Genomic DNA, 22,320 nt, shown 5'->3' with positions numbered 1-22,320 from the left:
TCAGCTGTAGTCATGTCCCTAATATTCCACCCCAAAAATTTACCCTAAGCCTACCACCGGCATGTCATGGAACATCGCCGCTTAAAATTGCACTTATTATGTGAACGGTAATACCCCTTTCTACGGTATGAGCGTGATGATCTAGTATTGTACTGTGTGGACGTACTAGAGTTGCTTGTGTTGTGTGCCTTAGGATACTTTGTGCCATTTTACACCAGGGAGGCTAGGTGCCTGCGAAGGTTAACCTGTGGGTGGAGACAATCTTGTGTGGGTGTCCTCATTGGAGATCTTACCCTAGCACCATAAGGACCGGTTTGTTAGACATCTCACCTGATCACCCTTGTGCAACAACATGCTTAATGGGAAGTCTTGATCTTGCGGGTTAAGTTGGAACCTTACTAATACCTGGAGGCTGGAGTAGGCAACGAGGCGTCACGAGATGACCTAGGGTGTTGTGTGTTCTCCCGTAAGTCTGGCTTAGGTCCATAGGCGGTGGTACCTCTAGGTTTTCGATCTATGTGATCCATTTATATTGGCCATTATTTATCTTTGTGATACTTTGTTAACCTAAGGCCCTGACATTTTGTCGGTAATAGTATAGGGAGAAGCCGACGGGTATGGGATCTCGGTGAAGCTGTTGACGATCTAGATAGTGACACCATGTGGGTAAAGTGTATGACCTCTTCAGAGTGTATGAATCTATTCGAATAGCCACGTCCTTGGTGTTGGGCAACCGTTTATGGTGAGGTGTATATGATTAGTGCTTATAAAGAGATTGTTGTGGGAACTCGCGTAAGGAACCGGTGATAGGAAGCCGTGCTAGTGACACTGTGCTGGCCTAAAAATCCGAAACTAGCAGGAAGGGAGAATTCTCCCCCAGTGCCCGAACCTCTTTTTTTACAAATATCTACCTCCAATATTGCATATTCCACCAATAACCCCTTGCATGCAGCCCACAAACCCTTACCTTACCTAAACCCAATGGTTGGGACTTGCTAAGTACCTCGTGTACTCATACCACCCTCGTTGAATATTTTTTTTGGAGAAAGCTGCAGGAGCACTCACGACGATGAAGGAATACCAGCAGAGGTACGTGAGGAGAAGCACATATTAGGACAATGGGTATGATAAGGCATATAAATGAGGATGAAGACTACTCCCAAAAATATGAAGGTCACAAGGTTATACACGGAGTACACATCAGGATGAAGAACGGAGTACACAGGGGGATGAAGACTACATACTAGAGTACGGATCAAGATAAGAACCATACTCTGGAGAATGCAGGAAGACAAGGGTTACGTTCGCACCCATGAACGCATGTAAGATTGGAACCACGATGTCGTAGGACCGCTGCAGTAGATCTCTGATGTTTATCTTGTTTACTCTGCTTATAATGTTTGTGTTGGGGGAGTGGCCTAGCTCATGAAGATAATGGGCCTTATGTAAAAAGTCCAGGTACCTTCTTGTAAATAATGTACCCACTAGGGGTTTGGAGGCAAATTGCCACCTCCCACACTCCTCTATATAAAGGACCCAAAGGGTCACCTAGCGCGGTTCCAGCAATGCCGCGGATGGATACAACGATCCCACGCTCAAATTTGCCGCTCCTACTCTTGGCTCTTTAGCGGCACGGCTGCGGTGTGTCCCTCGCAACGCGGTGATGACCTGGCCTGAAGGCCTTTCTCAGCGTATCCCTTTCCCAAAACACCCTCTTCTCCACCTCCTCCTCATCATCACCGTGAGGAAAGCGGCAACAGGGATTTTGGCCGGAGTTGTGTGCGTACGTCGCTGCAGGCAAGGTGGCACGGTTCTGACCATGCCGCGGGTGGAACCGGTGGTCCCTCGCTCGAATCTACCACTCTTGCTCCTTGGCTTTCTGGCAGCACGGCTGCAGTGTGTCCTTCGGTGGCGTGGTGACGACCCAACCTGGAGGCTGCCATCATCATAACCTCCTACCGAAAGCTGGTTGGCCCAAAACTCGTTGGATCCGGTGTTGCCAAATTTGGCAACACCGTCGGATGACCTGGCTCAATGCAGCGATGGTAGCGGCCTGGGGGTTGGCGGGCAGACGGGGCTTGGTGGCAGTGTCATGCGAGGTGGACGGTCAACCGAGCTTGGTGAAGACGGCTGTGCTTGGGTGCAACACCGGTGCTGGCTGGACAGCGGGTGTATGGCGACTGGTGCTGGCTTCGGTGCTTGTGCTCCTTGGTTGTGGGATGTCGTCAGCAGATCCTTCACACTAGTAGATGGGTAGTGTTGGCTATGCTTGCAAGGCTTGACCTCTCCGCGTCCTCCCTAGTGGCGTGGTAGTCGATGGACTTCTTGTCGTGGTGATGATGTGGTCGTGCAAGAGCTTTGAATGAAATCTTTACTGGACTGTTGTGTCGATGTCAGCAACGGTGTTGTTGTTGGGCATCGTCCTTCTTTGATACGTTTGTTGTGGTGCTTTATGCAAGGTTTGGTGGTTCTCAGCTCGCCGGATGGGCGGCAACAGCATCTTCGATGTCGTGTCCTTCTTGAAGTCATCGCCTTATTCATTACCTTGGCGGAGTCTGTTTCTATAATTTCTATACGACAAGGTTTGGCGAGCAATAGAAGATATTTTTTCTGGCAGGATGAGTCCGACCTCAAGTTTCTAAGCAAACGAGAGATGTTATGGATTGGTGCTGCATAATGACAACGCAAGGTTGAAACATGGATAAAGAAGATTGAAGCTTAGTCTTCCAATTATCTTTCTTTGTTTTAGAATTTTCTTTCCTTTATCTTTGAGCTCCTCACTTTTTAGATAGAGTTTAAGAACTCTTTATAACCCTTGGTTGTATATATCCACCATGTGGATATAGTTGGCAGATTTTATCCTTTATCTTAAAAAAATAAAGTGGTGGCATAAGTTCAACTAAGTGGTAAAAAGTTACAAAAGTAGTAAAACCAACATAACCATGAAGTAATCCCTACATCCAGGATTGTATTACACTGGTTGACATGAACAATTCGCGCACTTGCGTACGCCAATCAGGATCAGATGACTTGATGAACCTTGTTTTATCGTCCTTAATGGGCAGCACCCCGTTGACACGAAGCATCTCTTCGTTGGCCAACATAAATCTGACCATATTAGCTTTGAATCTGCAGTACCGGTTGGCTCGCCGATAGGCACCATAATAATCTGCGGCTTGTTCATAGGAATCCAGAGCATTTTGCAGCTGTTGATGCAACATGTAGAACTGTGCAAGCTCCACGCAACCCGTGGCAGCCAAACACAGATGGTTTTTCTTGACCAGCAATGCGACGGCCTTCTCCAACGCATGCTTAGTGGCAGCAACCTCCCCCTCCTCTGCGCGAGATCGAGGGCGGCGTCATTGCACAGATAAACACCAAAATTGCAGCAAACATCTTCAGTGCCTACCTTTGTCTTCAATCTGCATGTAGCACCTGGCGGATCGTAGAAGCGCGGATGCCGCATTTAGTTCACGTTCATCGCTAAACTGCAGGTCGCAAACCAATCGGCAGGTGGGTCAGTAATAATGTTGCAGTGGCTCATCCATCGTGACGCGATCAAGTTTGTTCCAGATCAAAATTAACCATGGCGCGAAGCAAACCTGGAGGTCGTAGGCGGCCTGCTCGCTGAATACGAGTGCTGCTTTTCTCCCTGCATCAAATTAGGAGTGATCGGTAATTGTAATCAGAGACGGGCTGTAAGGGGACAAACACAACCTACAGTTTTCAGCGAGGACATAGGAGTAAGCCGCCTCCTCGAAGCCCCATGAGACGGCGAAACTCCACCCTCGCCGGCGCCGAGCAGTCGACATGCACCGGTCGCCGCGCGCGTCCAGATCTGCTGGCCCGAGTCTCTCCTCCTTGAAGGACATCACCTTGTACTCTCCCGTCCCCTCCTCGTACCGCGCGATCGGCTTAGCAGAGGCATAGCGTCGCAGCAACGACGCTACCATACCCATCGCAATCAGAGCGGCGGCGGAGAGACGGAGAGTCCTGTTGGGACGGAGGCGAGTAGGCGAGTAGGCTTTGGGTGGGACGCGTGTCGCATACCGACCGTATATATGCCAGCCGTCAGCCCAACGAAACCAACTTTGGCAAGCTCAAGTAGCAGTTTGGGCCTTATTGCGCTCGACACCTGCCGCCATAACAGGCTCAAGCCCAAATAGCAGTTTGTGCCTTATTGGGCTAAAAACGGTATTCTCTCCAAGAAGCGTCACGTCGCGAGCCCTTTTGATGAGAACACTGATGCAAACTTTTTTTTTTAACGAAACAAGATGCAAACTGTCTAGCAAAAAAAACTTAGATAATCTTTACTATGTCCACTTCTTGTAAGTGATGGTTATTAATCACATATTCAGATTCTTTAGAGAAATTAGAACAAGATTTGGATTCTGCAGATACATTGATCGTTTGCTAGTCGCACAAAATATTTAGTTATGCAACAATTCTTTTGCTGGTCTAGTAATTCGCGGAGAACCCGCGATCACACCTTTTTACCTCAGACTGAAGCCTTCAGTAAAACGTAGGATACAGATCCAAATTTTTGCACGTCCGGCATCTTTTCAGTGTTTTGTTGTTGCCTCTGACTCTTGAGCGTGAGCAATGATGAGCATTTCGGGTTTGGCCTGTAAACCAGTTCTGAAGGCAAAGCAAGGCAACCAGCCCTCTGTAGGAGTACTCCATTGCGTTGCGCAATGCCTCTGCAAGACCTTTCACATCGTATGAGACTTGCCAATAGCCCAAGACGACACTCGACAGCCACGACGTTTAGAAGCCTACGGAAGCGAAATCATTCGCATCTACCCCCGGAGGCTGGAGCGGAGCATGCACATGCTCGTTGCCCTGATCTGGCAGAACATCAAGTTGAGCTCTACCCTGCTCTGTAGCGCCCAGAGAGGAGAGCATCAGAGGCTCAGAGCAAAGCCAAAGCGTGGATGCGATGCATTCCAATTGCAAGCCTGCAGGTGCAGGGCTTGCAGGCTGCAGCTCACCGTAGTTAGCTCTAGCTGTTCCGCGTAGCAGGCACATGCATTGCATGGCTAGCTTTGTCGCGTACGAGGTCTGCGCCTCATGATGCTACCTACAGCTACGAATAGTCGAATACGATCTCTATCGCAACGAGGCGATGAGCTGATGAGCCGAGTACAGCAGGAGTAGCTGAGCCTTAGGGCAGTGGGGAGAAAAAGTGATCTTTACTGACCTATACGGCCTGGCTCACCATTGTGAAGGTGGTAGTGCTAAAACCCGGCCATAAGCAATAAACAAATGTTCTCTCACCGTCTTCTCACTCTCTCAACTGCACGCCCATCTCGCGCCACCACCGTGAGCTGAGGAAGGACTGCAGCCACCGGATCCGGCCGCGCCGCTGGCGGCGGCGGCGCAGGCCCTGGACGCGAACGACTTATGCAAGTACCGCGGCGTTCTAGAACAGGCGTAAGCTGCCGCACAACGCCGCCGAGGCCACGCTCACGGCCGGGCCGAGCCAGCAACGAAGTCCGTCAAGGTCGAGGCGTTCGATTTAGAGGTGGGCGCTTCGATTTCGCCGGAGGGGGCGAGATGGGGCGGCGTGCTGCGGGCGGATCTCTCCCGTGACGTTGCTGCTCCCGCCGCAGTGGAGGCCCAAGCCAAGGTGCCGCTGGATCTATGAGTTTGGTGCTTGGCGCTCGATCCAGCGGAGGAAGGCCGATTTGCTTGGTGCTTGGGGCTCCATTTGAGCGGAGGGAAGGCCACTGCGAGGGAGCTAGGGAGGTCGGGGGAAGGGAGGGGCACCGGGGCAGGTGAAAGAGAGGAGGACGGGGCGGCGGCGCTGGTGTACGAAGCAGGGAGGGACGGGAGGGAGGAGGTAGAAGGAGACGGTTGGGCTTTGGATGCTTGGTGGGCCCCACATAATATAGACCATCTGGGCTCAGCATTGTAGCAATAGAGGCCTGCTGTCACAAGGCCCACCCATAAAGATCACTTGTTCTAGATACATTGACCATGCCCTACTGACCTGTCATTGTGTTCGCCGAAGTCTCGATTCGTCAGAGGAGAGCAGGCTCGACGCGTCTGGTCATTTCCTGCTGTGCTGCATGCGAGTGGCTCGTGGCTACGTCCAATTCAAGACGGAATAATTCCATTTCCTGCCGCTGCGCAGCCCCCCCTTCCCAACTCCGATCAGAGATGCTTCCTGCCTTTGCCGTGCTTTGCCCTGTCGCTCTTCCGTGTTTGACACTTTCTTTCTGTCTAGACCAAAGGAACAAACGTGCATGGCATTCTCTGCACCTCGCGATTTGGAAGCTACTACTCGTCTCTTGTCTTGCTATTACTTGCATGCTACAGAACAAACGGACGGATGGGACGGTGGTTTATTTGGTTCCGCTGGCAGTAGCAAACAGGTGATATGAATCTGCATTCAGTGTACGTTGGCGTGTAGCAGCATGGTAATTGGGAGGTAAAATGCGGGTGCAGGAGCAAGTGCAAATGCAGGTTTGTTACTGCCGGCCAGTACTCCAGTGATTTTTGGGAGCACAAAGATGCTACTCCAGTATCTGAGAGGACGGACGAGTGACGACGGAGCGGCAGGCCATCCGTAATTCAGTGCACACTGCGTCGTCGTCATCAGCATGCCCTCATTCACTGCGGATCCATGATCCATCTTTCTCCTGTGAGGCAAGACTTGCAAGCTCTCTCGTAGACACACAACACTCTGGCGATTCACGGCCGGCGTAAATGCCAGGGTACTACGCTACACATTTCCTGTAGCCGATTGGCGAGCGGACGGAACAGCAGATATGCATGCCCGCGAAGCATCATTCGGACGTACGGATTTGCTCGGCGGGTGTCTTTTCTGGCAACCTTTGCAGGCTGTAGCTACTAGTTGAGACTCGAGAGGCACAGTGATAGAGCCCGAACGGTGTGGCTTTGGTTACTGGGGCTAATAGGCCACTCGACGATCCGTCAATGCGTACGTGCACGTGCTCCTCTACTGCTACCAGCAGTTTGAATGCTAGTACCAGGCTTGAACGGCTGGGAAAAGCAAAACCAAAGGGCATAGGATGCAGTATCATATCACCAAGCAACCCACTCTAGGAGCGTATCAGCAGGAAAATGGAGTTTGTAGAGGACTACTCCGTAGTTAGTTAAGCAGTGGCTTAATAAAAGACCTACGGTCTACGGAAGGTGGTCTTCGGTGCCTGCCGGGCGTCCCAACGGCGACAGAGAGACGGCAAAAGCGTGACAAGATACGACACTGTCACTGTCCCGCTCGCTGGTGCAGTGCTCCCCGGTTCTAGGCTCCTAGCCTTCAGACGTTCACGGCTTGCAGAGATGCTGCTATATACTATCATATCATCTGGCTAAGCTAGCACTGGATCGAAGAACCATACATGCATCAGACTCCACTACCACCTAGCCATGATGCCATGCGACCCGTGTGAGCGACTTTACAAAAACAAACCGGTCGAATCACGCGTGCATGTATGGAACCTGCCGAGCACCTACACACACTTCATTTGCTGGGCCAGAGAAAGAACAGACACAGGTTGGTCATAGGTCGCTAGGTGTTAGCTCTACCATGCCCCAAACCGTGCACTTCCAATAGATGCTACTACTCCTACAGTCGTACTGGGATTTCCAAAGCAAGCGAGAATTTTCCGGCCCTGCACTGGGATTTCCATCGGGGAGCAGGAATAGGACACCCAGCAACCACACCATGCACCATACATGCACGGGTTGAGCATTCGCTAGACACGGCCGGCCAAAAGTGAAACCGTTGATATTGGAGCACCCGTTCCTCCCTGCCACGGACCGTGACCCGTCCACATTGTCATCTATCGACTCTCTCGAGCACGGGTTACCTTCGAGTAAAAACAAAAAAAAAATTGCGGGTCGAGTAAAAACAAAATTGCCAGAAACTTACCAGAATTCAACCGCATATGAACAAATAATGTCAGCACTCGTGCAGCAGTCTACTCCGTACTCCTGCATTGCTGCTGTAGACAAGATCACAAGACGGCGTATGGAATAGTGAGGAACCGTCGCACCGGACCGCGGCAGTGTGGGGATCGGCGGATTGCGGTGTCCATTTCCACACAACCGGCAACCGGACGGACGGCGCCGAGGTGACTCGACGGCTGCTGACAGGGACGCGGCCCAAAAGCTCGGGGACTCGGGTCGCCATCACCGGCCCGTCCAATCAGGATCCGACGGCCATGCATGACGGTACCGCCACGTCACGCGTGCCCCACGACACCCACGCTTTATCCCGGCCCCACCACGTCCCCCGTCGCCCGAACCCGGCGCTGGGTCCACGCGCGCCCAGTGCGGCCGCGCCCACCCCGGCGGCCCGGCCCGCACTCCGGGCCCGCGCGTCATCCGCACACCGCCCCCACGGACGCGCCCAGCCGCGCGTGCACCAACCGTTTCGCCCGCGCGATCCGCCTCGGGCGGCGCGCCCCCCCTCCTCCAGCTTCCCCAGAATCCCCAGATACGGCGGACAGGCAGGCAGGAAGGCAGGCCCGGGCCCACCCGCCGGCGTCAGAAATGCTGCGCGCGCAGTAAACCAGGCGCGCTAATCCCCCCGTGTTAAGGAATAATCCCGCAGGATAATGACCGTCCCCGGCCTGCCAAAATTCCTCTGTACTTGCTGCCCGCAGCCACAGGGGACGACGGAATGGAAGGACCAGAAAGGAGGGGTGCGCCACGTGGCCACCGCCGGTGGGGCGAGGCCCCAACCGCCTGCCCTCCAATCGTGGAGGGCGAGTCCTACAAAACCGTGTGCCGTTTCACCCTGGCTGCTGGCTGATCATCATCGCGTCGTCGTACACGAATACTGCTAGTAGTATTATTATACACACGGATACTGGCACACCGTATCCGTGTCTGGTCTACGTATATACGAAATCAATTCTGCCAGGATGCTAGCCGACCGTGAGGCGGGCCCACTCGCAGCGGGAGAGAGAGGGACGGGCGGCAGGGGGCGGAACAGGAAGCGAGCAGGGCTGCGATGGAAGCAGCAGGCAGAGGGGGGGCAGGGCACGAGGCGCTGTTCTGCCCTGTTCATACCAGCAGTGGAAGGAACGGCGCATGCAGGTGGCACTGCTGCCGTGCTGCGTGCTGCCGAGCCGGAAGGCAAAAGGAGAGGAAAAGGCAGCAGCAAAACAAAACAAAGTTGCAGAAGCAGCAGCCAGTGGTACTAGGCGTTGCCGGTGTGGCTTTCAGCACTAGGCTGCAGTGGAAAAGCGAGCTGCTTGCTTGTTGCTTGCTCCCGCTGCGTTTGCTAGAGTCCATGGGGCTTTTGCTCCCGGTCTGCTGCTAGCTAGCGTTCAATGGGGAATGCCGTGGATATTCGGCGAAGCGCATAGCATACGGGGAATGCAACAGAAAGCAATGGCTAAAGCTACCTCTTTCCCCATTGCTGATTTGCCTCGGCGTCATGCTAGATTTGCTTGCTGCTCATACTGATAATCTATTCCACAATCCCAGTCGCTTCAAACAGGAAACGGAATTAACACCAGCAACGACAGAGCATTGTGAATAGATACAAAATCAATGAAATTGCAAAAGGGTAGAAGCGAGCTACCATTATACCTACACAAGATGCTGCTTTTTTCACATCTGTTTTTTTTCAATTTTTTTAGGGGATTTTTTTAGTTTTCATGGATTTATCTTCTCACCTCGATTCACCTCCGGCATTGGAATTATCCATTATGATGTCGCTAATCTGCCTGCCTGCCTGCCTGCCTGATTGTTGGCTGCTTCAAGCGACCGGATTGAAGCGGGGATCTGACACGGCAGAGAGCTCCACCTCCTCCGACGGCGGCGCCACGTTCAGATCGATCATGCCGGGGTTGTTGATCGGGGACGGAGGGGCGGCGGAGGAGGTCGAGGCGGCTGCGGTGGCGGTGGCGGTGGCGGTTGATGCCTGCGCGGCCGCGGCGCCGCACACATGGGACCGCTTGTGGCCGCCCAGGGCCTGCCCCGAGGCGAACACGCGGTAGCAGTGGGGGCACTCGCGCGGCTGCTGCTTCGCGTCCATGTCCCCGTCCCCATCGTGGTGCTCCGGGAATGGCAGCGGCACCGGCGGCTGGGGCTGCGGGGGAGGAGGGGGAGCCACGGGAGGCGCGCAGCACCCGCCCCGGCCGCCGCGTACGTTGCTGGCGCGGTGCCCGCCGAGCGCCTGGTAGGAGCGGAACACCTTCTTACACGCGACGCACTGGAACTGCGTCCGCTTCTCCACCGGCGCCCGGGCGGGGGCCCGCGCCGGCGGGAGGGGAGCGGGGGGCGCGTAGCCGTCGTCGCTCCCGTCGTCGGAGTAGTCGTCCCCGTCGAACGCGCCCGACGGCCAGGAGTCGCGGGAGAGCATCATGAGGGACAGCGCCACGTCCTCCTCCGGGGTGGCCACCTCCGAGAGCGAGCTCACCGGCTCCGCCTCGCCCCAGGCTGCGGCGGCGTTCACGCGCTTGGCGTGCGGCGGGGTGGACTCGGCCTCGCTCTCGTGATCCGAGAAGGCGGCATCGGCCACGCGCAGGCTGCGCTTCGGGTTCTCCCGGAGACCGTAGGTGGAAGCGGGCATCTTGAAGCCGGAGTCTTCGTCCGCGGCGGCGAAGGAGGTCGATGCGGAGGACGCCGAGGAGATCTGCTGCTTCACGGCTGCCGCCGCAGCCGCATCAGCCGCCGCCGCCGCCTGGGCTGCGGCGATGGAGTGCGAGCGCATGTGGCCCGCGAGGGCACGGGGGCTGGCGAAGCGGCGGTAGCACTGCTTGCATGTGGTCTTCGCCATGGCGAGAGAGCTTGCGGAGCTCGGGGAGAGCTCTCGGCAGGAGCAAAAATGGTGAGGAGAGAGAGCGTGAGCGAGCGAGAGAGCTGCGGGGAAGTTAGAATATAGCGGAACAGCCAGCTTCTCTCTCCTATTTATTTTCTTTTCAGATTTTCCCTTTCCTTTCTTCGGATTTATTTTTCTTTTTCCATGGTTCGTTGACACCTTCAATCGCGGTGAGAGCTTTGTTGGTGCTTGGCTCATGCAAATCGAAGCAGAGATATTTAGCAGCCTTGACTGCTTAAATTGCTGCCTGTTTTTAAAGACCCATCTGCTCTTGTTGATATGGAATTATCACAATGCACAACCAATGCCTTGTATTTGCACCAAAGATGCTAGACCATATATGTATAGATGCTCCAAATAAGTTTTGATCCTCTACCAAACAATAATCAATGTAATTTGCCGTTTTGCTTGCGCCGGTTGATTCCATATTAAATGGATGCCAAATGGTGAATTTTCTCTCTGTTTTTTTTGTCAACTGGATCTTTAGGATATATAGTCGAATTTTAAGCCATATTCCTTTAGGTCCCGTTTGGGTCCCTTCATTTTGAAGGAATTGGAATCTATTTAATGAAGTAGGCTAATTTATGTTGGAATATGGCATTCCACAACTTTCCAAAGTTTAGATATAAGCCTATCTTAAATTCATGGGGTGGGAGATGGAAATTGATTCTATAGATTATGGTTATTAGAATGGAATTCAATTCTTATAGCACGCTCTTAGACTCGCTTCTCTATAGTAGAAGTGCAACATATAAGTATCTCTCCCATATCACCAACTATAATATACAACTATATTCCACATACAATTATATTAGCTTAATTAATTTGTGTCTAAATTATGATTATTAGGATGGAATTCAATTCCAATGATCCAAACGGGGCCTTAGGGTACTCACTCCTCAACCTATCGAAGAGATATTGTTTTCATTTCATAAAGAAGACATATGAAACTTTTACTGTAGTTCTTGTAGCATTATACTAGCAACACTGCCGGGAAAAACGTCTTCAATACCTGTTCCTAACCCTAATATACCTGTTCCTAACCCTAAAGGGGTATTAAAAAAAAACAAAAAAGAAATCCGGCCGGCCGCCTGGCCCGCATCCCACTGGCTGTGCGCCGGCTGCCCCGCCACCGCGCCTCATCGGCGCTGGTTGCTCCTCCCCCGTGACCTGCATCCCATCGATCGCACCTCGCCGGATCTGGTCGCCGCCGCCCCGCCGGCCGCTGACATCCGCGGCCCCGACGGATCCGGCCGGCCGCACCCCGCTGCCTCCCGCCGCCGCTACCACACTGCCCCGCCGAATCCAGCCGCCGCCGGAGCATGGGCGCGGTAGGAGGGAAGGGAGGGAAGGTGAGGTGTAGGAGAGGGAGAGGGAGGGAGAGAAAATACATGTGCCCCACGCGCCGCCGCGTTCAGCCCGTTGCCCCACCCTTGTGCCCCGCCGCCTCCGGCTGGCTGCCGCTCCCCCGCGCGTCGCCGCTGCTTCCCCAAGCACCTCCGCGCGCCTCGCACCTCACCCCGCCACCCAAGCACTGCCCTACACCTCGCCCCACTGCCGCTCCTCACTGCCAGTGTGGTTGCGAGCAGAGGGGGAAGGGAAGGGGCAGCAGAGATTGCGGGAGAGAGGAGGGAGAGGGGGTGGGGGCGGCGGCGGGAGGGGGAGGGGGAGGGGGGCGACAGGAGAGGAATGGGAGAGATAGGGACGGCGCATGGGGGAAGGGGGGAGCGGATAAGGAGGCGCGCGGGGTGGGTGCTGGGACTAGGGGTTATTACCAGGTGGAGCCTCCATCCAATACTAAAGATCTTGGGTGACCTTTAGTACCGGTTGGAGCTCCCAACCGGTACTAAAAGGGGTCATGGGGGGCTCCTGAGGAACTAGCTGTTAGATCCGGTACTAATGCTCATATTAGTACCGTGTCAAAAACCAACCGGTACCAAGAGTTAGGACCAATGCTTAGTTTTTCAGTAGTGCAATGACATAAGGTAGGCTTTTATTGAAAATCCACTTATATAAAATTATAGTTAACCAATTTAGGTAGCGTGAAATTTAATAAAGTTTTCGTGTTCGAACTTTAAAATACTTATAAACAAAAAAAATTAATATTATCCTTTTCGTACATAATGGTATAATAAGTAGTTTCTTTTAATACAAGCCAGAAACACATGGCTAACGTACACGTTACGCACGATACCAATGCTCCCATGCACGTTGGGTTTCTTGCGCCCCATGCACACCCCCTTCCACGTCTTAGTAGTGACCGAGCGCATTAAAACACGAATAACGCGCCAAAATTCAGCAGAAACAAAAGTGTTCAGTCTGGAACTACCCTACTGTTGGGCGCACTCAAGCACGCATCCAAAGCATCAAAGATCTATAGACACATATACAAAATTCGAAAAAAAGCCATTGTCCAGTATCTGACCAATCCTATTGTCTTACGCGAACGCCCAATGCTCCCCTTGCTCACAATCCGTGCACACACAAATGCCTAGTAGAGAAGGGATCACCGAAGGTACCATTGCGTCACGATGACGCACTTGTGCGTCCTATAACCGATGGGCATCGTAATGAGCCTTGGATTGGAGCCCGCTAAATTAGTGCACAACTACACATAGAAGCAATCTAACATATGCCAAAGTATGTTCCATGAGGTTTTCTTTATGAGATCATAGTCACTCTCCCCAAACCAAAGTAAGAAAAAAAAGAACTAAGTATAGCTCAGTTGGCTAAAGCACCACAATGTTGCTATGGAAACAGGGTTGGAGCCTTGACACCCGCTAACATCCTATGAAAGCCAAGTCAATTTACTCCAACCTAAATCAAAACAAAAATAAAAAAATCAGAAAACCAGTGTCATGAGTCGAACATAGGAAAAGCTTTCTTAGGTCAGTATAGACTTCCGAATTTTCCTTAGGTCTTGCGAATATAATTGATTATGTAAATGAACTCAAACGACATTACTGGTCAAATACTCAAATACCCATTTCAATGGAGAATGAGATGCAGGCAAAGAAATGGAGCGCTGGGAGGCAGCAGGGTGGTCGTAGCCTCGTAGGGAGGACTAAACCAAAGTTTAGAGAATATAATCAAAGCGTGGCAAAATACAGTAGTTGGGTAAATAAGATGCCAATGCATTTTAGAAGCCATTTTTGTGGCAAATTTTAATAGTAGGGCGACGTTGCTATACTACTAGCCAGCACATCCATCCTCAATTCACGACTGGACAACTACGGAATTTACTTTGGCAAGTGAAACGGACGCGTTTAATTTGCTTCCAAGTCTGCGAGGATGGCATCCAGGTCGAGATGGTATAGCCAGCACCAGCGATGCAGAGTGTTTCCAGCTTTTTCACATCAGCAGCGAGCGAGACAGCGGCATATCTGGGACGTACGGTGGCAACGCTTTTGGTGCTCTCGATCTGAAGCCTTTTTATGTCCATGTTTGTGCACATTTTTTTTTATTTTCCACTGATCGTGTGGGTCACATATGGCCGATCACCGCGCTGATGAGCGGACAAATCCACATGATTACCCCCACCAGGTACGAACCGGCTTGCCTGGGCGTAGGTGACTGCGTCGGCGAGCCATGCGCTCGCTCGCTCGCTCGTTCGGTCGAGCCGCTTGCGTAGGGAGGGGCCTGGCCTGGCCGCGGCCGGGAATCAATTCGAACGGGTCGCTCCCTTTGTCTCGTCTCGCCTCGCTCAAAGTCAAGCGGCGGCTTGGCTCCACTGGCTTTGTTGCATTTTAGTTGTTGGTGGTGCAGACGACGCGGGTGAGGTCGAAAAAGGCTAACGTTTCAGTAATGTGCCGATGCACGAAAGGAAACAAGGAGGAGAATTTCGTTTCCTTCTCCGGACCCACCTTTCCTCGTTCTATCTCTTAGGCCCTTTTGCTTTTTTTAATTTGTGAATGATGATCTTTTCCTAGCTGCAGGATGCCAGGATACTGCTGATTTGGTGCCCTTTTACGCAATCCAGCGAGCGCACAGCACAGCTCTACAACTGCCACATATACTGGCCGTACTCGTACTTTGGTGCACCGAATGACAGGATGGCAGCGCGCGGTACACCGCAAATCGCCACGGCTCCCGGCTCCTGGATCCGTGATTCCGTGGCGAGCTGAACCGGACAACTGGTGGAGCGAGGCACGCCGGGTACAAGCACAGACGTTGTGCTCGATCGGCTGTGCAGGCAAGGTAGGTGATAATTGCCGTTCAGCGGACAAAGATCCAAACGGGACACTGCTGACGCGTGCGGCGCCACTGGTAGCTGCTGCTGGCTGGGGGCCGTGCCTGCGCCCGCCGTCTTCAAGCAGAGAGCTGACGTCGTGCGTGTGGACTGGTCTCAGTGGCCTGCACGGCTGGATCTGTTGGACGGTGGACGTGGACTCGTTGAAGCCGAGCCAATTGAGGGCTCGAGGCCTGCCCTGCCTGCTAGCGCCTAAATTTATCTGGCGCTCTGAATTTTGGAAGCTAATTATTCGCTGTTATGGAAGGCTAGGCTGTGTCGGCTGTTACTTGCGTGATGTGGGGGAAGGCAGTTGCAGCCTTGAGCCCTTGAAGGAGATGATATTCAGCGGGTCAGACTAGCAAGCCGTGTGAAGAACTAGTACGATTATGCTGAAGGTTTTATAGCGTGCGTGCTGGTGCAGTGCAGAACGATGCCAAATGGAGCATGGGTCAGGCCAACGGGTGGTCTGATATTCTTCAGCATGATCATATGGTCATCTACAGCGTCTCTCATGCTAACCAGCAGCTAAAGATTCACTCCTAGTCCTAGGCAGTGACAGCGAAGGCCCAGAATAAGGCCACAGGTATTTTCTTTATATAACTTGGAACTCCCTAGTGGTGTTTGGTCCCTTGTCACACAAGCTTGTGCAGCAAGGGGGTATCGGTCATTGCATACTCATTACTCAGTAGTGGCAGTGTGGCACCGAGATGCTGTGCGGGCAACTGTCACGCACGGAAAGTGCGTGCATTATGACCAGGGACTCGATGGTCAAAGGAAGACTCCAGGCTGAAGAAGCCACACCAATGTACTCGGGATTCAGTGCCAGGCGACTGAAGACCCGAGTGAACTGCTAGCTCTAGCCTGCTATCTCTTCGTTTGCTCGCAGCGTTTCTGAATTCTGACCGAGGGGGCCTTTACTACGGGAGCCGTCGTCAAAGGGGGGGAAGTAATGGCCTCCTTGGCTTTAGCAACTGATGGATGAGGCGAGGAATAGGAGATTGCATGCACGCATGGATCGGTCAAGATGTGAGTGTGGATGTGCGAGTGTGATGACTGGAGTGGTGCTTTGGATCCGCAGCGTCCTAGTCAGACTGCACCCGACGCGGTCACGCGGCTGAGCGACGAGCTTGCAACGTCTCCTCTTTCCTCTCACAGGCTTCCAGCTCGCTTTGTCCAGTCACCGATGCTCTCGTGTCAAAACATGTCTGCCGTGCAGTTACCGATTGCTATGGAAAATCGTGGATGCTGAACCTGGCTGAACCCTTGTAATTGGTGGCCCTTTGGTAACAGAAGAAAAAGGAAATGACAAGTGGCTATTGCATCTTCCGTTGTAGTCTAGCTGGTTAGGATACTCGGCTCTCACCCGAGAGACCCGGGTTCGAGTCCCGGCAACGGAATGTTTTTTATGGGTTTTATTTTGGGTAGCATGCCCTGCACGTGCGTTGGCAGGCCTTTCTTTATTTTTCAACCAAAATGGAGTGCCGTTTTCCCGCCCTAGCCCCAGCACAAGAGGCATCTGGCCTCCTACCTCTCCTTCCTGCCAATGCGTATCATTACAAGAAGAACAAACATCGTTTTTTCATCTATCAGATCAGCCTTTTCACATTCATAACCTTACTCTGGCTCGACTCAATTCTAATCAATTGTGCCACATGCCTCATTTGCAGTTTTGCACTATGGCCAACCTCCTACAAACGACTCATCCATCATACCAGTGCAAGGTATCTGCTATCGTCACATCCTGCTCCATTTTTATGACAATGACCTCATCTCCCACTAAAATAAGATTCGATATATGAATTTAGCCATTTAGGGGTGTGGCATTCCGAAAACAACTGTCATGAAAAAAACTCGACCGGTGGAGGAAGAACCGCTCCCACGGCATTGCATTAAGAAGAGACCATATGACCCCGGTCAAGAAAATCCCCGAACCCTAGCCCATGCCCATTTAGGGCCAAACTGAACTTGGGTCAGCGACCACCGTTACACATGCGGGCGCAACGCATCGTAACCTAGGCCGGTGATGCACCGGCAACCCAAGCCAGCAAGCACAATGAGGGGGTTTTTTGGGTGCAAATACCAGGGTTTGAACCCTGGCCGGTGGGCACAACCAACGACCGCCACACCACTGAGCTATCGCTCAGTTTGCCGAATTTGTGCTACTCAAGTCTTCATACACATCATGTGGGTGAACTGTTCTTTTTGGAATGTTTCTAGAACTATACCGTTGTGCGATCATAGCTATTATATGATTTAGAGGGTAGGATATATTTTTATTCCATCATGAAAAATAGAGAGTGGACATTGTGGGAGGAGTTTTTTTTTTTTTTTTTTTTTTTTGCGAACCATGATGCACCATGAGATTTAGAGGGTAAGAGCGCCGACGGAGGCAGACCAGCCGGTAGTTGACTCATTGTGTGAGGACATGATTTTGCATGTTTAATCAGCAATGTGTTGGAAATAGGCAACACAAGGAATTGGTCGTCATCGTTGTTTAAGTCGTCGGCATGTAATTTTTTTTTTGTATCTGCAGCATTGCCAATCATACCACTATATTTTGAGAAAGAACTATACTAAATATGTCACTGAGGTGCATATCATTATTCGCTAATAATCTTTTTTGGCGCGGCATTCTTATTCTGCATTCTTTGATTACCACAAGAAATTTATGATCACCGGAAAAAAGGCAGTTTTGTTTGGTTGGCTCCTTTTACATTTGCTTCATACAATTGAAAGATGAAGGAATAAAAAAAAGCTGAAAACAATAAGAGATCAACTTACATATATTATTACTTAGAACTACTGCTGATAAACCAATATTAAAATAGTTAACGAATGGCATAGTGGAGAATCTGAGGAAAATAAACCATGGATGATTCCAATGCTCTTCAAAAGAATCGTACAGTAAGGATACCTTCTGGAAACAAGCTTTCAAGCCTATTTACAGGCCCCTAGCAATACGTTCCCCGAAGGTTGGACGTACAGGTTAATTTGATCCCTCATACTCATATAACAACCAAATACCATATACATACATGCTGATCATTATATATATTCATATATGCGACTAGTACAAGTAAGTGCTTTCGATATGTATAGTCAATGAAGCAAAAATAATGACTGATATGATGTTTCACCTCACGCCTGAGTAGCCTTCTCGTCGATCTTGGACGGAAGGCCAATGCCGACTTGAAGCCACGGCGAGGACTCCCCACCCATGTTCATGTCCTTGAGGTCACGGATCTTGGCTCGTTTCGCGCCCCTGCTATCCGCTTCGTCCTCCGTGGCCGTGGCCTCCGCCGCGTCATAGTGGCCGCTCGTCGCCCTGTTGTTCATATTGCTCGCATTGCTGTGCCCCGCCCACGAGTGCATGTACAACGACGCCGGCGCGTTGAGGCTCAGCACGCTGTCGTTCAGCTCGGCCGCTTGTCTCGCGGCGGCTGGCTCCGCCGATGGGTTCGATGGCACGTTGAGGTCGAGGAACGTGTCGGACGCGTCGAACATCGGGCGCCCGAGGGTGAGCTGCTGGCACATGGCGTGCATGACGTGGTCTTGGGTGACGAACGGCTGGAGCTTCGCGACCGCCGCGTTGGGGTCACCGGCGCCGGTCGTGAGCCAGTGGCATCGCTTGTGGCCGCCGAGGGCTTGCCCCGACATGAACACGCGATGGCAGATGGAGCACTCGTGCACCTTCCCCTTCTTCTTGAATGGTGCAGCGGTGGACGGCGCCGGCACCTCGTCGACGGCCATTTCAGGTGCTGCAGTGGCCATGGCAACTACGGAGGTTCCAATGTTGACTGCATCACCCTCCGCGTTGCCATTGACACTGGTAGGGTTCCGTTCGGTACCGACCATGGCTGGGATGGCGTCGACAATGACCTTGTCACTGGCAGAGGAGACGATGGGTTGCGGAGGATCGTTGCGGTTGCTTTCTAGCTTTGCGGCGAAACACCCCTTGACTTTCTTGTGGGAGGCACGGTGCCCGCCGAGAGCCTGGTGAGAAGTGAAGACCTTCTTGCACGCCTTGCACTCGAACATGCCACGAGGCACGGTGGAGACATGGTGTGGTAGCACCTGTGGTGGAGCCAGCAGCTTCAGCTGTGGCACAGGGGCTATCATCGAGATAGGCTGCGGCACGAGAAGCTGATTCATTTGCGCATCCTTGCTCACCACGCACGACTCCTGATCATCCTCAATGATGACGTGGGGCTGTGTAGCGCTCGATGACGATGATAGCTTGACTAGGAAGTTGGCGAGATCCTCCTCTTCGCTCGATGGGGCTGGCAATTGCTCATCGGTTATGAAACCATTTCCGACGACCATCACCTTGGCGCGGCGTGTGCGTTTTCCTTTGGACCAACCTGAGGCTAACGCCAGCTCCTCTCCCTCTTCGCCATCATTGTCGGCGTCGCCGATGTTGCCGTCCAAGTCGCCCTCCTCCTCGTCGTAGTTGCACCGGCCGTGATCGAGCAACGACTTCCACGACGTGAACTCCTTCCCGCAGTTCTCGCACACCCTGCAGTTCCTGAGCCGGCCCGGGTTGGTGCGGAGCGCGTACATGCGTTTCGCCGTCGCCGTCGCCGTCGACGCGCTGCCCGCCTCCGAAGAGTCGTCGTCGAGGGCGTCGTCAGCGCTGAGCCCGTCGTCGGTGACGCCGTGCGCCCGCATGTGGCCGCCCAGCGCCCGCCCGCACATGAACCCCTTCTTGCACACCTTGCACCGGTGCTTGTACGCTTGCGGCAGCGGCGGCGGTGGAGGGGGTACGGGTGGCGCCGGGACCAGCGGCATCCGCGCCAGCGGCTGCTGGTTCTCCATAACCATCGCCATGATCGATCGATCACGACTTGCTTCGGGATATCGCCATGATGCATGCAGTTGAGCTGAGAGGATGCGTTAAACTGAAGATGAGGAGCGGGCGCTGCAGAACTTTTGTACCTACGACAGCGCGCCAGTGCTAAAGATAGCTGCGCGGCGAGAGGCTCCGATTGTGTCCGGTTTGGTCCTGTCGTCCCTGGTTAGGCGGGTCACGACCTTGAAGTGTCGACACCAACTAGGAGCTGCGCGTCACAAGCGCGGCCCCATCGATCAATCGCGTCCGAGAGTTGCGCTGGCCCTGGCCGTGGTGCGAACTACTCTTGTGGGCAACATGCGTGCTGTGGCTATGGCGTGCGCATGCCTACGTATACGTACGGTTAGTACTAACGGCACAGCATGCAGGAGTCTTTTCTCCGGCCGAGAGGACATACCAAAATGGGAGTAAGTCGTACGGAATATAAATTAGCGGCGGCGTTAAAAGACTCACGTGCTCTAATGTGTTGGCTACATGCAACTAACCAGACTTCCTAAAAATATGGTTAGAAGTTAATTTTGGCATGCAAATCAAACTTGACCACTTAATGAGGCGGGTAGTTATGGGCCAATTCTTAGGATTATATTTTTTAGAATTTTTGAACATTAGGATTGGCACTTTTCAAGGGGATGGAGGGAGTAAAAAACAAACCTATGGCACTTCTTTAATAGGCGACTTTCAAAAATCGCTCATGATGTGGGCAAGCTTTTGAAAATTATCCATATACTAGGAACTAGCATGGTGAAGCCTAGAAAATAGCACGACTAGATTTGCTGTTTTATCTTTTTAGAAATCTTTATCTAAGCTGACGTAAATTTACAATCAATCAATACATAATTTCTGAAATTTATCAAAAAAGTTGCATATGCCTTTTCATGATGATGCTTCTACGTCATCCTTGCTGATCAGTAGTTATTAGTCTCCCTTAGTTTGGGATAAAACCGTGAAACCAACAAAACATGGTGCATGAATATTATGTTTTACTTCAATTTGTACTCCTACAAATCCTTCATTCCCTCGGCAGTGTCCCTTATTTGTTCTCATAGTATATTCAATATAGACTCTCCGTTTTTTCAAATTTTAATCTAAAAATTAGTTATTATGAATTAGATTTTATATTAACCATTTATTTAGCTCCTTTTCTTCCTAACACTTTTGAAAATATAACTAGCTACATACTGATTTTCTAGCTTTTACTACAAAAGTTAGATATTTACTGGGTGAATTTTATTTGGTCATCTTATTACAGGGATAAAGTTCCTCATGCAGCAAGAGAGGTTGGATCCTTTTGGTGGAAACACATATTAAGGTTAAATGTACTGTACAGAGGAGTTGCCAAATGCATTATGCGAGATGGATCCACAGTATTATTCTAGGAGGATCTTTGTCTGACTATGTGTGATGAGACACTTGTCCTCGGCTGTTCTCCTTTACAAGCAATCAAAAGATCTCTGTCAAAGCTGTCGTGGCGGCAACAGACCTTGCATCCATTTTTACCCTCTCCTTGTGTTGACGCTCGTTATTTACACACTTTTACTCCTGTTTATCTTCAATATTGACATACAAATGATATCATAACTATTGATCATACTCAATAATCGGATCATTTTTGCATATGCATTGTATTTTGGAGGACATTCTGTTTTCACAGGAAATTGAACTTAATTGGAGCATAATTGGATGAGGCTCAGAACAAGCAACAACCCAGAGAAAGACGAAGGCCAGAGGCCCAAAAAGGGCGTAGGCCGATCGGCCTATGGAACCCAGGCCGATCGGCCTAGGGTCCCTGGGCCCCGTTCATGCTCATCTTTGGCGAGGACTCCTCCAAGAATACTTAGGGACTAAGTTTCACAAGATGTGGTAAGTTCACTTCAGGATCAAAGATGGAAGCAAGTAGGAATTTGGAAAGATATCAAGATCCATACTTATCCCGAGGCTATCGACATGCCAAGCTCGTATGCAAGTAAAAATAAGTTTCCAAAACATCAAAGAAGACCAGGCGACAAAGCTGGACGAGAGGGGGTAGTAAGGGCCAGAACGATCGGCCTGGACCCCCCCCCCCCAAGCCGATCGCCCTAGGCCTTTCCCTCACCAAATAGACTTGCCTTTTGGATGACGGCCTCTCCAGACTATAAATACCCCGATATTTCATCGAGCACGCAGATTGGATTGAAGATTCGAAGTAGAAGGAGCCGAGGAACTTGAGGAACAATCATCTACATAGAGCTGAGGACCGTGCAGTTGTCCGAAGGCTAGCTTAGGCTAGGCTCTGGCCAGCGTGATTACCCTGAGAGGAAGATCTACACCGGAGTTCTAGAGCTAGGATTCACAAGTCGCGGGTATGGCCTCGGTGGAGATCTTATGATGAACAATCATTCATGGTGAAGTAATAGATTGGTTCCGCTTCAATAGCGATCTATATGTCTCCTTTTATGA

At 51.7% G+C, this 22,320-nt stretch overlaps 3 protein-coding genes and 1 non-coding gene across 4 annotated transcripts; 1 reads left to right on the top strand and 3 right to left on the bottom strand.

Moving 5' to 3' along the window:
* Window positions 1-2,793: 2,793 nt before the first annotated feature.
* LOC117866467 (uncharacterized) lies at window positions 2,794-4,331 on the bottom strand. Its single transcript, XM_034750679.2, has 4 exons — window positions 3,722-4,331; window positions 3,603-3,652; window positions 3,410-3,488; window positions 2,794-3,337 (listed from the first exon to the last, which is right to left on the bottom strand). The coding sequence occupies exons 1-4, from the start codon at window positions 3,957-3,959 to the stop codon at window positions 2,955-2,957; spliced, it is 750 nt and encodes a 249-aa protein (XP_034606570.1). The 5' UTR covers window positions 3,960-4,331; the 3' UTR covers window positions 2,794-2,954.
* Window positions 4,332-9,499: 5,168 nt separating this feature from the next.
* Window positions 9,500-11,021, bottom strand: LOC117833897 (zinc finger protein ZAT9). The gene has a single exon (XM_034713495.2). The coding sequence runs from the start codon at window positions 11,000-11,002 to the stop codon at window positions 9,740-9,742; it is 1,263 nt and encodes a 420-aa protein (XP_034569386.2). The 5' UTR covers window positions 11,003-11,021; the 3' UTR covers window positions 9,500-9,739.
* A 5,338-nt stretch (window positions 11,022-16,359) lies between these two features.
* TRNAE-CUC (transfer RNA glutamic acid (anticodon CUC)) lies at window positions 16,360-16,432 on the top strand. The gene has a single exon. It is a non-coding gene; the product is annotated as a tRNA-Glu (tRNA).
* Window positions 16,433-17,888: 1,456 nt separating this feature from the next.
* Window positions 17,889-19,862, bottom strand: LOC117855956 (uncharacterized). The gene has a single exon (XM_034738363.2). The coding sequence runs from the start codon at window positions 19,860-19,862 to the stop codon at window positions 18,174-18,176; it is 1,689 nt and encodes a 562-aa protein (XP_034594254.2). The 3' UTR covers window positions 17,889-18,173.
* Window positions 19,863-22,320: the final 2,458 nt, after the last annotated feature.

Source organism: Setaria viridis, chromosome 1, assembly GCF_005286985.2.
Source record: "Setaria viridis chromosome 1, Setaria_viridis_v4.0, whole genome shotgun sequence".
Taxonomy (NCBI): Eukaryota; Viridiplantae; Streptophyta; class Magnoliopsida; order Poales; family Poaceae; genus Setaria; species Setaria viridis.
The sequence above is the reverse complement of the archived record's forward strand: the minus strand, read 5'-3'. Positions and strand labels throughout refer to the sequence as shown.

Bases quoted from the DNA above. Each gene is read 5' to 3' on its own strand.
- LOC117855956 (XM_034738363.2), bottom strand. From the start codon at position 19,862: ATGGCGATGGTTATGGAGAACCAGCAGCCGCTGGCGCGGATGCCGCTG.
- LOC117833897 (XM_034713495.2), bottom strand. From the start codon at position 11,002: ATGAGCCAAGCACCAACAAAGCTCTCACCGCGATTGAAGGTGTCAACG.
- LOC117866467 (XM_034750679.2), bottom strand. From the start codon at position 3,959: ATGGGTATGGTAGCGTCGTTGCTGCGACGCTATGCCTCTGCTAAGCCG. The intron at 3,489-3,602 runs GTTTGCTTCGCG...TGCGACCTGCAG, and splicing joins AGGCCGCCTACGACCTCCAG to TTTAGCGATGAACGTGAACT. The intron at 3,338-3,409 runs GTAGGCACTGAA...GATCTCGCGCAG, and splicing joins CATGCAGATTGAAGACAAAG to AGGAGGGGGAGGTTGCTGCC.